Source organism: Stegostoma tigrinum, chromosome 1 (assembly GCF_030684315.1).
Source record: "Stegostoma tigrinum isolate sSteTig4 chromosome 1, sSteTig4.hap1, whole genome shotgun sequence".
Taxonomy (NCBI): domain Eukaryota; kingdom Metazoa; phylum Chordata; class Chondrichthyes; order Orectolobiformes; family Stegostomatidae; genus Stegostoma; species Stegostoma tigrinum.
The window spans coordinates 139,235,323-139,252,360 of NC_081354.1; the positions used below are offsets into that span (position 1 = coordinate 139,235,323).

The 17,038-nt window shown below is 42.3% G+C and overlaps 1 protein-coding gene across 1 annotated transcript in view; it reads right to left on the bottom strand.

The window, feature by feature from the left end:
* Window positions 1-17,038, bottom strand: part of LOC125461500 (myosin-IIIb) — a 157,001-nt gene that overhangs the window by 37,738 nt on the left and 102,225 nt on the right. The window contains exons 15-20 of the mRNA XM_048550397.2: window positions 13,976-14,087; window positions 11,133-11,179; window positions 6,905-6,961; window positions 3,783-3,902; window positions 1,249-1,334; window positions 856-903 (exon numbers count right to left, since the gene is read on the bottom strand). Of these exons, the coding sequence (XP_048406354.1) occupies window positions 856-903; window positions 1,249-1,334; window positions 3,783-3,902; window positions 6,905-6,961; window positions 11,133-11,179; window positions 13,976-14,087 (470 nt within the window). The remainder of the gene's footprint in view (window positions 1-855; window positions 904-1,248; window positions 1,335-3,782; window positions 3,903-6,904; window positions 6,962-11,132; window positions 11,180-13,975; window positions 14,088-17,038) is intronic.

The following is a 17,038-nucleotide window of genomic DNA, read 5'->3' on the forward strand; positions in this document are numbered from 1 at the left end:
GGGGGGGGGGGAGAGAGAGACGGCGGGGGGGGGGGAGAGAGAGACGGCGGGGGGGGGAGACGGGGGGGGGGGGAAGAGACGGGGGGGGGGGGAAGAGACGGGGGGGGGGAAGAGACGGGGGGGGGGGAAAGAGACGGGGGGGGGGAAAGAGACGGGGGGGGGGAAAGAGACGGGGGGGGGAAAGAGACGGGGGGGGGAAAGAGACGGGGGGGGGAAAGAGACGGGGGGGGGAAAGAGACGGGGGGGGGAAGAGACGGGGGGGGGAAGAGACGGGGGGGGGAAGAGACGGGGGGGGGGGGAAGAGACGGGGGGGGGGGAAGAGACGGGGGGGGGGAAGAGACGGGGGGGGGAAGAGACGGGGGGGGGAAAGAGACGGGGGGGGGAAAGAGACGGGGGGGGGAAAGAGACGGGGGGGGGAAAGAGACGGGGGGGGGGAAAGAGACGGGGGGGGGAAAGAGACGGGGAGGGGGAAAGAGACGGGGAGGGGGAAAGAGACGGGGAGGGGGAAAGAGACGGGGGGGGAGGGGGAGATCTAGAAATCAGAGTGATAATAACACTACATAATGGAATGGATTAAGATATTAATCTCTTTCATATTAATGTTTATCAATATTATTTCATCTTTAGTATAACATTGATTGCTCACCCAAATCAAAAACAACCTCTTGATTCCAATGAACCTTTGATATCTTATTTTACAGTTTCACCATTTATGAATCTTAAAGTGAAAATGATCTGCGGAACTATTCAAAAATCTACCAACTATTTAACAAAAAGAATTCCACAACTAAATATTCAGAGACATTTTCAGTTAAAAGTATTACTGTTTCAAAAGAGATTTTGTTTTCACCTTACCTTTCTTTAGTAGGTGATATATTGGGTGTAATAAGCAGTATTCCATATCTGCAAGAAGAAAATTACAAGTTGAGACTATGTATCTCACTACAAATATTTAAAGCTTTCGGATATCGCACCTTGATGTCCGATGTCAATACGTGGTTTTCTAATTAAAATTCTTGCTTTTAAAGTTAACTTGCAAGATCGTTTACAGAAGGTGCTGTACTGCCTCCCTTCCACCACCAACAGTGTCAGCCTTACTCTCAATTTCTTGCAATCTTTCACTGTTACACTGTCCTCCTGGTTTTCAAAGCCTTCCATTTACCATGCTTTCAATTATGCTTTTCAACTGACAATTTTCTCTTGTCTTATTGTCAGGATGTTTAGCACATTAAGCGAAAGCTGTTGTACCTTTCTGCAAATTCCTTAAAGAATGGTCTCCACGAATATCCATCTTTACGAATCCGGATGGTTTCCAATAATCCATTATATCGTAGCTAAAGCAAAGTTAAACCAATGCAGATGAGTTAAAAATCAACTGTGAAGATGATTCACAATATGTAACTATAATTATTTGGAAATTTGAACTTCAAGTTTGATTGGTGTTTTTACATTTTGTGTGTTAAGGGGGAGAGATGTGGTTTTAGTTTATCATGGTATTTGAAGATTCCTGAAATATTCATTATGATTGAAGGTTTATGCCCTTGGAGTAGAGCTTGAGGTGAACAATTCAGTGCATTAGAAACAAGGAGTTGGGGGGGTGGGGGGGAGAGATTACTGCTGTTACCTGGAAACCAGGAGACTAATGAGTCAAGGGGGCAGAAAAGAGGGGGTTGGCAGGCTATTTGTGCATGTTCAGTAAAAGCAAAACAAGGTGCTGTTAATTTAGTAGTTTTTTCTTAAAGATAAAAGTCTCGAGTAGCTTCAAAAGAAATTCCAGAAGCAGAGAACTGCTGAAAAATCCATGAGTTTCATCTCAAACCATTTCAAAGTAAGTGAGAAGACACCTCCAGAGAACAATTACAGTCATGCAAAATGACAAGAAATTTTAAATGGAGACAGGCTGACCTTTCATTAAGGCTTGACAATCTGTAAGATTGTCGTTTAGGCTAAAAGGGTTCAGTCTTTTTTTTGTATTAACACTCGTTCAAATAGTTCTTGTACAGTATAAAAAAGTTTTTATTTTCTGTGTAATAAACTTGGATGTTTTTGTTAAGTACATTGAAGGTATCCCAAGTATATGTTCAGTGATTGGTCACTAAGGTCAACAAATAAAAATGAAGATTACCTATCAAACCAGCTTTTCACTCTGGGGATCTGACTTGTTCTACCATCAACTGGGATCATTACATAACAACTAGCTTGGGAATATTACATAAAAAACAAAATTGCTTTATCACTCACCATGCAAGGAAACTACAATAAAAAAGGAGATACAAACTAAGAGAAAAAAAAGTACGTTAATCACAGGTGTCAGATAGAAAATACAATTGAGAACCAAAGTGAATACAGAAAGCTCAGAAGGTGGTGGAAAAGCAATTATGCAAGCAATGAGGAATTTATGGAAAGAGACAGCAACTTACAGAAAAGGAAACTCCAAAGTCCTCCAAAGCTACGTGAATTGTAAAAGGTTGGCAAAAGGAGTTGTCCAGGCTATGCTTCAAAAAGGGGATTTCCACACAGAATCAGAGGGCATGGCTGAGGTGTTAAATTAATACTTTGCACCTCTTTCCTGAAGAAGCAGAGGCTACCCAGGTCATGGTGACAGAAAAGGGATATACAGTCCCCAGAAACAATCAAAATTGGTAAGTCACATTTGGTAAGCTGCCACTAAAGTTTGACAAGGTATTGGGTCTAGACGAGATGCATCCACGGATACTGAAGAAAGTGACAGTGAAAATTGTGGAGGCATTGGCCATTATTATTAACTTCCTTTGACTAGGGGTGGTGCCAGAAGACTGGCAAATCACATGTCATTCTTACACCTTTGTTTTCTCCCCCTCCCCCAAAGGAGTGCAGCAATTATTGATCAGTCACTTTAACTTCAGCATCACAGAAACAATAATTGGGGATAACGCTAATTATTTGAAAAAATGTGTGTAAGGATAGCTAACGTGGATTTCTGAAGAAAATGTGTACGTAACAACCTTGGAGTTGATTTGGTTAGGGTAATACTGTTGATGTAGTGTAGATGGACTAAAAGGTACTGGATATAGTGCCCCACACTGGATGTATCAGCAATAAAAGGGACAGTAGCAACATAGATACAAAACTGACTGTGTAATAGAAATCAAAGAACAATGGTGAATGGGTATTTGTTTGGGCTGGTGGAAGGTTTGCCATGCAATTCCCCAGGGACCTTTATTTTTCCTCCTATATATTAATGATTTTGATCTGGAGGCAAAACGGAATTATCTACACACTGCACCTTTTTCATAAAAGGCTGAGTAGACTGAGAATCCTCACTGCATTTCCCTTGGCAACAGTCTGACCACAGAGTCTACATGTCTGGCCATTTGAATCCATTAAAATGAATTCAATAAAAAAATCCTGGAATTAAAAAAGTGACTGTAATTATTATCGAGCATAAAACCGTCTACTTCAGTAGTGTCCTTTAGGGAAGGAAAACCGCTATCCTGACCTGGTCTAGTCTACATGTGGCTCCAGGCCCACAGTTGCTTGTTAACTGCCCTCTGGGCAATTAGGGATGGACAATAAATGCTGGCCTGGCCAGTGATTCCCAAATACAATGCATGAATAAAAAAAAGAATTATTGCCTTACATATCCATAGCAAAATCCTAACTTTTTGAAGATTTGTACAGTGATATGTGGTGCCAGTATCAGTGTGCAACAAGTGATGCATGTATGACCTATGGTGAATACACATCACAAGCTCACCTTCTCTTATAATCTATACCCATAAACTAAAGGCTGCAAGGCTCACCTGATCCATGAAGAGTTTGCTGTCCAGATGATCAGGCAACTTCTTAATGTTTGGCTTGACACAACGAATGAAATGTGGGTTTGCTGCAAACATTTTCTCCATCAGCACTGCTAAAGAATGCTTGAAAACAAAGCAATAGAACAATGTTCAGGCCAGTTTTGCAGCTCAAACAATATGCTAGGTTTCAATATCCCACTTGGTTTTCTACCCACATTATTTGGAATAGCTTTTGTCGATACAGGCTCCATGGACCACAGAACCATCGTATAGGACCATCGGCTGTAGGAGCTGGAATGTCACTTTGCATCTGTGCAGGACATTTGTTATTTTGGAATTTTGCATTCAATTCCAATCTCCCTCCTAGAGGAAGGATTATGTTAAACGTGAAATGGCTCAAAAATGATCTACAGGGGTTTTCCCTGCATTAGACGGTTTGAGCTATAGGGAGAGGCTGAATAGGCTGAGGCAGTTGGAGGCTGCGGGGTGATCTTATAGAAGTTTATAAAACCATCAGGGGCAATGGTAGGGTAAATAGCCAAGGTCTTCTCCACAGGGCAGGGGAGTCCAAAGGTTAGGTTTACAGGTGAGAGAGGCGTAAGATTTAAAAGGGATCTGAAGAGCAACTTCTTCATGCAGAGGGTGGTGAGTGTATAGAATGAGCTGCCAGAGGAAGTGGTAGAAGCTGGTACAATTACAACATTTAAAAGGCACTGGATGGGTATATGAATAGGAATGGCTTAGGAGAAATATGGGTCAAATGGAGGATTGGCAATGAGAATTGGTAAATGGGGCTGGATATACCTAGGATATCTGGTCAGTGCAGACAAATTGGACTGAAGGGTCTGTTTCCATGTAGTACATCTTTATGACTCTATGACCTCTTTTGTACTGTATGACTCTATGATACATCAAAAAAGTTGTTGCAGAGTACACTGAAGCAAGCAGCATATTCAACTTGTACTTAAAAAGAAGTACTATTACTGAGCATTTGCTGTGAAGTAAAATTTTCCAATTAACAGAAGTGGAACTTGATCTAAAATCAAAAACATGATGGGATACAAATTCAATAGGTCCATACGTACTGCTGCTGATTGGGCTGGTTCAGTCCTAAAGGACATAAAGAGAAGCTGGATAGGCTGGTACTTCTTTCACTGAAGTGTAGGAGGTTGGAAGGTGACCTTATAGAGGCTTATAAGGTCACAAAGCGCAATGATAAAGTTAATGATGGGTGACTTTTCCCTAGGATGGAGGATTTCAAGACTATGGGGCATATTTTTAAGGTGAGAGAAAAGAGACTTAAAAAGACATGAGGGGAAAACACTTTACAGAGAGAGAGTGGTTTGTGTGGGGAACGAGCTTTGAGGAAGTGGTGGTTGCAGGCACAATTACAATATTTAAAAGACATTTGGTTAAGTACACGAATAGCAAAGGTTTGGAGGGATATGCGCATGGAGCAGACAGGTGGGGCTAGTTTAGTTTGGGATTATGTTCAGCATGGACTGGTTGGACCGAAGGGTCTGTTTCTGTGCTGCATTACTCTGACTAATTGTACTACCTACCTTCTCATCTTGACTCAGCAGTGAGTTGTGCTTTTTTTGCTAAGTGTTACATGATCTGACAATGTAAAATGGCCCAATGCTGTCAAGTTATACGGAAATAGTTGGCGATTTTAAAGTTAGCCCTTAAACTGCCAGCAAACTCAGCAGTGTCGCCCTGTCAAATCATTTCATTAGTTTCTGTTTTTTTTTGCTAAGAACTTTGCTAAATGTGAAGAGAATATTTGCATACATGCACTATTGATACGCATTTTGCTCATTTGCGGCATCAACTTCTGATATTCTAGCAGCCACAGCTTGTACAATTTTTTGCACACAGTCAAATTAATCTAGTCATTGTATAATTTCTACGTGAGCCCATGATAAGAATCAACAAACTCTTCATGGAGAGGTCGGCAAGTGTTCTTAACCTTTAATTGTTTGTAGTTATTTCATGACCACACCTCTTGGCTCTGGGCTTTCTCAAATGAAAAAACTGGGTCTGACAGCCTGCAAAGACTGTACTAGTTTAAGGCAGCAGCTGACCAGCACCTTCTCCAGGGCAATAAGTGCTGGTCAAAGCCAATGGTGTTGCAAACTCAGGGAAACCTGAAAACAATTATCTTCCACGAGAACTGAAGATGGAGCTGGAACTGTGATCGGTTCGTGAGCCAAGTCAACCTATACAGGTAATGCCAGGATTACAGATGGCCTGTAGGTCTGACTCAGTTACAATAATGGCAGTAGAACGGAAGGTCAGGGGATTCAAACTTAAAGCAATGGAGAATAGAATCAAAGCCAACCTAAAAAGAAGCGTTTTTAAGCAGCAAGTGGCAATAATCTGGTCTCCATTTGTGCTGTAATCATTCATGATTCTTTGGCTCTGAAGTGACCACATTAAAAACTATTTCAGTACGCAAAAACTGCTGCCTTCAAATGCATCAGTTTCCTTAAGGACCACAATAAATTAACTACATTATTACAAAACAGTTTAGACAGTTATCTGCAAGTGTGCCGTGTTGTGGAGAGAATGCAGAAGACTGGAACAAAGCAAATTACTCATTCAGAGATGAAGACAGGATGGGCTGAACTCCCTCCTTCTGTGCTATGCTAGTTCCGTGGTCCTGTGGTCATTCACACTCTGCAGACATCTCGAAGTCTCACTCGGGGAGGGTGAAAAGACACATATTTCTCACATTCTGTGGAAATTCTCACTTTTCAATAGGCTTGTCAAAGTTTTTCTTTTAAAAATTGCAAATGACAATTGTGTAAGTTGAATCTTCAACCAACATGAGCTGTATGGTGCACATCTCTGTTGCTAACCTTTCACTGATGCTAATTGGAACCTGCAATGATCTTTAAGCCAAACGAATCAATATTGTAGGTTTTAGGAATGCTGTAGAGGGCTGTATGTTGACAAACGAGTTTGTACCAAAGCAAAACACCATACAAGCTTGGCTTAACATTTCCTGTTGACAATTGTGCAATAGATCGGTATCCTGAACTGTTTCCTCTCAAAGAATTCAAATACAAACTTATTTTGGTAGCCTAGGTAACTAATGGATAGAATTAAACATTGATACATACTCTAAATTGTGCTCCAACGGATTGCTTCCTGGTGCTGTTAAAGTTGTCTTCTGTTTTCTGTACCAATCAGAAAAACAAACAATCATCTCAAATCAGGACTGAACAAAAACAGTATGCATATCTTAGCATACTGTATAGCATTTAGGAAGTCTTGTATAAGAAAAAGTGTATAAACACAGATGATGAAACTTCAAAAAGGTAGTTACTTGTTTGTAAAGCACTTTGGAGACATTCTGAGGTGATGGAAGCCACAGCATTACTATTAGTAGCTTCATGGTAAGCAAAGTTTCATATTTTTCCACTTTCATTAACTTAGTTTTAGGTCTTGGTTTTGAGTTTAAAGCTTGGTATTGGTTAAAAATCTGGGTCAACAAAATCAACGTTTCCATTTTCCTTTCAGTATACCCTTGGGGCCTTTCATCTTGTTCTAATGGTCTTAATTGAGGATCAAATACCAGCTCGTCCTAAAGTGCACCTCCATGCTTTTAGAAATTGTTTTTCTCGTCTGCTTTCCAGATGGCACACAAACACACCAAACCGAAACAGAGCAGTACTGTTCAATTTTGAACAAAATACTTCTAAAAATAATATAGTTTGAATGCTTACTCTCGAAAATCTGCACAATCCTGCATCTTAGAATTATTAATTTGCATAATCAGGGACCTGGAATTTGTTTTTTTTTTAAATTCACTCCAGGATTTGGATTTCGTCGGCTGGTCAGCTTCCTGATTAGCTCATAGCCGGTCCCACCAAAGGGGACAGCATGCAATCTGCACACTGTCTCCTCATTTAAATCAGTTTAACATTCAGCTGGGTGCAGCTGGCTGCCTAAACACTTCCAGCACTGCGTGGTCAGCTAGAGTTTCAATTTGCTTGGTTCTCTTATATTGGAGCTGCACTCAAACAGAAACCACCGCTGACTGTCTGCAGTGGAAGCAGCTGGAAGGAGGACACTAAACGGAGCGACATGCAAGAGAGGGTGGAGATTCTGGGTTGCAGTGGTCTTAATCCAGAGGGGTTACAGGGAGATAGCAGTGCAAAAAGCCCATGTGCATGGTCAAGTTTTAGAGAATGCATCTTCAAAGGATATCTTCTAATCACTGCACCAACATCCTCACATGCCGTCCAATGAATCACCTCACCAGTCACTCACCAACAGGCCAGGGATGTGCCTGCTATGGGTTAATATATAGGTGTTCCATCTCATTCTCTTTCAATGCTGCCACCTCTTACCCATTGCTCACAGACTCCACATCTTCCATGTGCCAGGCACATCACCAAAGCACATTGTAACATGCTCACTGCTGTGTGTCTCTCTCTCTCTCTCTCTCTCTCTCTCTCTCTCTCACATATGCAAAATAACATGATCCATGACCACAAAATTAGGAGGTTTCATTGATAACTTTGGAGATTATCAAATATTAGAGGATTATGATCAGATGGGAAGCGGGCTAAGGATTAGCAAATGCAATTCAATGCAGGCAAGTATGAGGTGTTGCACTTTGGAAAGTCAAACCAAGGTAGGTAGGATTTAAACAGTAAATGAGAAGTGTTACGGAACACAGGGACCTAAGAGTACAAATACATAGCTCGTTGAAAATGGCGTCACAGGTGAACAGGGTGAAGAAGGCGGCACTTAGCATGCTGGCCTTCATCAGTCGAGGCATTGAGTATAGGAATTGGGATGTTATGTTACAGTTGTATAAGTCATTGGTGAGGCTGCGCATGGAGTATTGTGTACAGTTGTGGTCACCCTGTTATAGGAAAGACATAGTTAAACTGGAAAGTGTGCAAAGATGATTTACGAGGATGTTGCCAGGACTAGTAGGCCTGAGTTATAGGGAGAGGTTGGCCAGGATAGGACTTTATTCTTTGGAACGTAGGAAAGAATGAGGGATGACTTTATTGAAGTGTATAAAATCATGAGGGGCGTACTCACGATGAATGTATACAGTCTTTTTCCCAGGGATGGGGAATTGAAAACTATAGGGCCTAGGTTTAAGATGAGAGGGGCAAAGTTTTAAGAAGGATCTGTGGGGCAACTTCTTCATGCAGAGAGCGGTGCGTAAATGGAATGGGTTGCCAGAGAAAGTGGTTCAGGCAGGTACAATAGTAACATTTATAAAATATTTGGATATAATATTGATACATGGATGGAAAGGGATTACAGGGATATGGACCAAATATGGGCAATGGAAACCAGCTGAGTGGACACCATGATCAACAGCTAGAAACAGATGTCCATTTCAAGCCCACTGACCCCCACAGCTACCTAGAATACACCTCCTCCCACCCACCCTCCTGCAAAAATTCCATCCCCTATTCCCAATGCCTCCGTCTCCGCCGCATCTGCTCCCACGATGAGGCATTCCGCTCCTGCACATCCCAGATGTCCAAGTTCTTCAAGGACCGCAAATTTCCCCCCGCAGTGGTCAAGAACGCCCTTGACTGCGTCTCCCGCATTTCCCGCAACACATCCCTCACACCCCGCCCCGTCACAACCCCCCCAAGAGGATCCCCCTCATTCTCACACACCACCCCACCAACCTCTGGATACAACGCATCATCCTCCGACACTTCCGCCATTTACAATCCGACCCCACCACCCAAGACATTTTCCCATCCCCACCCTTGTCTGCCTTCCGGAGAGACCACTCTCTCCGTGACTCCCTTGTTCATGCCACACTCCCCTCCAACCCCAACACGCCTAGCACCTTCCCCTGCAACCACAGGAAGAGCTACACTTGTCCCCACACCTCCTCCCTCACCCTATCCCAGGCCCCAAGATGACTTTCCACATCAAGCAGATGTTCACCTGCACATCTGCCAATGTAGTACACTGTACCACTGTTCCACTGTACCCGGTGTGGCTTCCTCTACATTGGGGAAACCAAGCGGAGGCTTGGGGACTGCTTTGCAGAACACCTCCGCTCGGTTCGCAATAAACAACTGCACCTCCCAGTCGTGAACCATTTTAACTCCCCCTCCCATTCCTCAGACAACATGTCCATCATGGGCCTCCTGCAGTGCCACAATGATGCCACCCGAAGGTTGCAGGAACAGCAACTCATATTCCGCTTGGGAACCCTGCAGCCCAATGCTATCACTGTGGACTTCACAAGCTTCAAAATCTCCCCTTCCCCCACTGCATCCCAAAACCATCCCAGTTCTTCCCCTCCCCCCACCGCATCACAAAACCAGCCCAGCTCGTCCCCTCTCCCCAATGCATCCCAAAACCTGCCCAGCCAGTCTCCGCTTCCCTAACCTGTTCTTCCTCTCACCCATCCCTTGCTGCTACCTCAAGCTGCACCTCCATTTCCTACCTACTACCTCATCCCACCCTTGACCTGTCAGTCTTCCCTGGACTGACCTATCCCCTCCCTACCTCCTCCACCTATACTCTCCTCTCCACCTATCTTCTTTTCTCTCCATCTTTGGTGCGCCTCCCCCTCTCTCCCTATTTATTCCAGAAACCTCTCCCCATCCCCCTCTCTGAAGGGTCTAGGCCCGAAACGTCAGCTTTTGTGCTCTCGAGATGCTGCTTGGCCTGCTGTGTTCATCCAGCTTCACACTTTGTTATCACATGATCAGCATGGACCAGTTTGGCCAGAGGGCCTGTTTCCATGCTGCGTAACTCTATGGCTCTAAACTACAGAGGGTTAGTGCAGGGGTAAACCTATGATTACATCACTCAAACCTGATGTAGGAAACCACTCTGCTATCACTGAGGCTGATATATCCACAAAGCTGCATTCCTGCCTTATGGTCCCACTCAAACCCCAATCCAGAGGGCTCAGGCAGCCTCAATAATGCAGAAAGTCTTCTCCACAACCTTCTGGTGGCAGCGAGGCTCCCATTGGACACATGTTGCCCTCCAAAAGTCAGCTAGTAGAGGTCCATCATGAGCCACGTGCATAAAGTATCCCCCATCTTCAACACCACAGCCTAATTCTTTCAAACTGTCTGATAATAGTGGGAACAGCTGATTCTGTCAGGGCGGAAGTACTGTGGCTTCTGTAAGGATAGTGGGCATTTACTGACACAATAGTTCAGGCACAGTTGAGTATCGACTGCAGTTAGTGGACTGGAGGCCTTTTGTGACGTTGGTACATCTCCATAGAGGGCACACTTGCTGTAGCTTCAGTGTCATTGGCTCACAAAAAAATTCAGTTTGCAGTAAGATCACTTACTCCGATCCAATCCCACAAAAAGTCTTAGAATAACTTACGCTTGGTCTTTGGTGAGCCATTAAGGTTCCTGTTCTTGAGACTGTAGCTGAAATGTTGAAGCAAAACCAAGGTGTCAGTGCCATCAAAATTAACTGGAAGAATATAATTATTCATGTTCATGTACAAATATATAGCGAGATTAAATTTATGTTCCAGGAAGATACGTTTTCTGATTCCTCCTCTATTTTTTTCCTTTCCTGAAATTTCAGGCTAGGCTTATCTAGCTTGAATGGACATGTTACAATCTGAAATTTCCCTCCAACAGCTCTGATACACAGATCTTCCCACAAATAACAGATAAGAACTCAGCAGGGGCTGGGGATAGCAGGCTCCATGTTGTATTCAACAGTGCCATGCACAATTGCTTCAATTTAACGTGTTTTTCTGAATCACACTAACTTGCAGATTCAGCTATTCCTCTGCTCTCCAGGCTGGCCTTTCAATCTTTACCCCTCTGTAGATTTCAGCTGATTCAATGCCCATGTCCAGACATGTCGTTGTGGACTTCGTTGGCTTTGTATTTTGCTTATACAACAATTTTACACTGGAACAGGAGTAGGCCATTCAGTCCCCTTAAGCCTGTTCCACCGTCCAATGAGACCACGGATGATCTGCGGCCTAACTGCACACACCTGACTTTGACCCATATCCAGTAGTACCTTTGTTTATCAAAAATTCATCTATCTTGAATTTAAAAAAAGCTGAAGTGCGTTTCAAACATTTACTACCCTTCCGTGTAAGCAGTGTTTCCTACCATCTCTCCTGAACAGCTCGGTCCTAATTCTCAGGCTACACCCTCAGTTCAAGAATCCCAAACTTTGGAAACAGTTTCTCTTTATTAACAGGAAAAGACCAGTAAATATCTAGAAGACTTTTATCAGATCACCCCTTAACCTTTCAAATTCCAGAGAAAACAGGCTCAATTTGTATAATCACTCCTCAGAACATAACCCCCCAAAGTCCATGTATCATTCTTGTAAATCTACAATGTATTCTCTTCATGGCTAATATACTCTATCTCATGCTTGGTGCCCAGATCTGTTCTCAGTACTCCATGTGGAGTCCTACTAGGATTTTGTATAACTGCCGCACAACTTCTGCATCCTTACACTCCAGTCCTATAGGTATAAAGACCAGCATTCCATTTCCCGATTTTTTTCTGCATTTTTCCAGGCATTTTAAAAGATCTTTGCACCTGAAGCCCCAATTCTCTTTGGGATTCCACTGCATTTAACATCATACCCTCCAGAAAGTACCCTGATCTATCTTTGATTGGTCAAAAATTGGATAACCTTATAGTTGCTTACATTGAAATCCATCTGACACAATTTTGCCCAAGCACCTGGTCTATCAATATCCCTTTGTAATTTTAAGTTATCACCTACATGTTTATCCAAGTCATTAATGAATAATCTGAATAACTGAGGCCCTAATACACATCTTTGTGGGATACCACTGGTCACATCCTGCTAATTCAACTATCTACCCATTCTCCCTGCTTTCTGTCCCCTGCCATTCAACCAATTTCCCAGCCATGAGAGGGTGGTGGTGAACTGCCTTCCTGAACCGTTACAGTCCACCCACAACGATACCAACGAGAAAATTCCACAATTTTGACCCAGTGACAGGGAAGGAACAGCGATATATTTCCAAGTCAGGATTGCATGACTTGGGACAGGGTGGTGTGGGAATTGCAGGTGGCAGTGTTCCCATCTCTCTGCTGCCCTCGTCCTTCTATATGGAAATGGTTGTGGATTTGGAAGGTTTTCACAGATGATCTTACATTGATGATCTCCACAAGTGGAAAGATACTTTCTCTACTTTATCAAGTCATTCTACAAATGTGAAGACCCCTTGCGCTCAATCCTCGAGTGCTCACTTTACGGGCCTGTTGGATTATGGCTGACAGGTATATCCTGTTTTAGTTCAGGGACCAACCTTGCGAACATTTTTGCAGCCTTTCTAATTGCACTTTTTAAAAAAAAAATATTGAGATCAGGCGTGTGTAATGTCACAGAGACATTACAGCACAGAACAAGGGTAACTGGCACATGGGGACAATGCTTTGTGATTTAGCCAAAATGTGACAGATTTTTAATGTAACTTCTGTACTTCTCAAATTCTACTAGCATGGGACCCCAATGCTCAGTCTGTTCCATTTTAAACAGCCCTACTCACCTCAGCTGCCATTTGAACAGGTATTCAAAATTAACAGTAATTTGGATAGACTAAATGGAAAGAAGTCTGACGTAAACCAGAGGAAACAGATTTAAAGATGACTGACAAATAGCAAACTGTGGACGAGAAAAAACATTTTTGCATACACAAACAGTTAAACAGGTCCACAAGATACCGTCTGAGAGGGCGATCGAAGAAGAAGAGTGGGACAAGCTAAACGATTCTTACAGAGAGCTAGATCGGTTATCTCGGATAGTAAGGTCTCATTGTGCACTGTATTCTAGGATTCCTAGAACTCCAAGAACTATCTAAATATCTTCTCCTGCTTCCATGTTCCATTTTCCTCCCACCAACAATACCCATCCATTTAGCTATCTACGCCTCCAAGCTTTTAATCACATTCCCGATAACTGCATGGCTGAAGCATGAGATTATTTTTGTTTGATTGTTTGGGATGATTTTTTTTTACATTAGTGTTACACAAAAGCAAGTGGCTGCTTTGCATTGATCAAAAGATTGACTTATATGGTTTATGAAATCACTTTATATTGCTGCAACTTTCTAATATCCAATACATAGGAGATACACAACTTTAAAACCACATCATGGAGACAATACTGTCCAGCGCACTTCTCTATTAAGGGTTGCGTACCATAATACTTACCTGCAAAAAGTACACTTAGCAATGGAGTTATACTATTAATGAACAGGCCTCGAATGCTTGCTGGGATTGTGTCTCTGTTTTTCTCCAGAAACCCAGATGCATTATATTGGATCTGTGGAGGAAGGGTATCGGGTAATTTAGAAACACAAAAATTATACATAAACTACTCAAAACAGATGCAAGTGTTCTATTAGACAAAGCCAGTCACTCTATAAAAGAAAAAAAATGCTCTAAAGGACTTCTCTCTCACTCATTTCCTCCTCCCTCCTTCAAAGTTAAAAGGAGAAAAATGTCTACTGTTTCTTTAGGATTTGTTATACTTTCACAAAGTACAATCTTACAATTAACAAAAAATAAATCCAAACACAAGGAGATAGCAAGGATTGTAAATGCTGGAAATCAGTCGATAAAATGTTGAGCTGGAGGAACATAGCAGGTTCGACATCAGAGCAACAGGGAAGTCAACGTTTTGGACCTGAAACTCAACTTTCCTGTTCCTCTGATGCTATCATATCCAAATACAAAAACATTTCACCTTTAAAGAAAATGAAAATTAAAGGAGACAAAATAAAAGGCTTGAAATTGGATTTTTGCTTGCAGAAAAATTCAGGCTAAAAAATGCACTTAAATATGACAGATTACAACATTAAATTTCATAAGTGATTTTCTGTAATATTAACTTTTGATTTAATTCAAATAATTCCCACTGGTCATTGGGCTGGGTTGAGAATTTCTGAATAATTTCAAAGACAAGGAAGTTCCCATATTTAATTCATACAGCAAGTTCATTGAATCTAGGTGAGGCAATTCTGGTGCACTTTCCAATACGTTAAGTTCACATTTTAGACAAAAAAGGTGTGTTTTGAATGTCAGGGATGTGTTATTGTTTGCTTTTCGTGATTCCCTACTCAAGTGTCAGGACAGGGTGCAATTGGGCTGTTAATGTCCTTATAGTGCAGAAAATCTTCTGGCCTCCCTCAGATAGGTTCACATTGGGCAAAGCACCAGAGGCATCTCTAACCCATGGAACCAGACAAAGTAAATGCAGGAAGGATATGCCCAGTGACTGAGGAGTCCAAAACCAGGGGTTGCATTCTAAGGGTTCAGGGTGGACTGAAACCAGGAGAAATTTCTTCTGCAAGAGTAGTGATTGTTTGGAATTCTCTCCCACAGAATGCAGTTGAGGCAAAACATTGAATATTTTTAGGAAGGAGCAGTTAGATATAGTTCTTAGGGGACTGAGTTGAACAATTAGCCAAGATTACTTGATTGGTGCAGCAAGCTTAAAGGGCCAAATGGCCTACTCCTGTTCATATTTTCTACACTTTTATGATCCAATAGTTTTAATTAACTAAGGAGTGTTAGAAGAACTAACACTGTACAGATATACAAAAATCAGGGCTTTTGAAATTTAGAAAAATGCTTTGGGAAAGTAATCAATAAATAGATTTTAAACCAAGTTAATTAGGAAAATTTGTTCTCCAAGTCTAAGGTGGAGTGCAAAGTAATTTTGATAAGATTTATTTCCCATTTCCCACTTGATAAAACAGCACATGAAGTCCAGGATTTGCTGCTAGAAAAGGAAATGTAGAACGATAATTGAGTACACAAAAAGAAAAGAAAGCCTGCCAGAAGCAAAACACTCAAATCAGCTACACAGCCTCGAACTTTAATAGCGTAACTTTGATCAGGAGTGGAGATTAGCAAATCAAGGATCTTGGACAGCTCAGAAAAGGATCAAATTGGTTAAACATTTGATAGTGAAAAAATTAACATTAACCCAAACAGGAAGGGTGGGGAAGTGATTCTTTTTATTTAAAAAAAACTGTTCTCAGGATTTGGGTGATGCTGTGAAGCCTGTATTCACTGCCAATTCCTAGCAGCCTGGTACTGTTACCATTAAAGTCTGTGTGTTTAATGGTTTTTAATAATCATCGCAAAACCAATTTTAGCTGCACAGACTCACAGAAGTACACCACACTTTGTGGCTTTAAAGGTTTATCAGCGATAGGCAACATGGTTTTGTACAGAGAAGGTCATGTCTTACCAACTTAATAGAATTCTTTGAGGACATGACAAAGTTGATTGATGAGGGAAAGGCTGTAGATGTCATATACATGGACTTCAGTAAGGCATTTGATAAGGTTCCCCATGGCAGGCTGATGGAGAAAGTGAAGTCACATGGGGTCCAGGGTGAGCTAGCTAGATGGATTAAAAAACTGGCTGGGCAACAGGACACAGAGGGTAGTAGTAGAAGGGAGTTTCTCAAATTGGAGACCTGTAACCAGTGGTGTTCCACAGGGATCAGTGCTGGGACCACTGTTGTTTGTGATATATGTAAATGATGTGGAGGAAGGTGTAGGTGGTCTGATCAGCAAGTTTGCTGATAACACTAAGATTGGTGGAATAGCTGATAGTGAAGGGGGCTGTCAGGAATTACAGCAGAATATAGATAGACTGAAGAGTTGGGCAGATGGAGTTCAATCCGGGCAAATGCGAGGGGATGCATTTTGGAAGATCAAATTCAAGGGTGAACTATACAGTAAATGGAAAGGTCCTAGGGAAAACTGATGAACAGAGATCTGGGTGTTCAGGTCCATTGTTCCCTGAAGGTGACAACGCAGGTCAATAGGGTGGTCAAGAAGGCATATGGCATGCTTTCCTTCATTGGGCGGGGTATTGAGTACTAGAGTTGGCAGGTCATGTTGCAGTTGTATAGGACTTTGGTTCAGCCACATTTGGAGTACTGTGTGCAGTTCTGGTCGCCACATTACCAAAAGGATGTGGATGCTTAGGAGAGGGTGCAGAGGAGGTTCACCAGGATGTTGCCTGGTATGGAGGGTGCTAGCTATGAAGAGAGGTTGAATAGATTAGGATTATTTTCATTAGAAAGACGGAGATTGAGGGGGGACCTGATTGAGGTCTACAAAATCATGAGGGGTACAGACAGGGTGGATAGCAAGAAGCTTTTTCCCCCCCCACAGTTATTAGGGGTCATGAGTTCAAAGTGAGAGGAGGAAAGTTTAAGGGAGATATGCGTGGAAAGTTCTTTACACAGAGGGT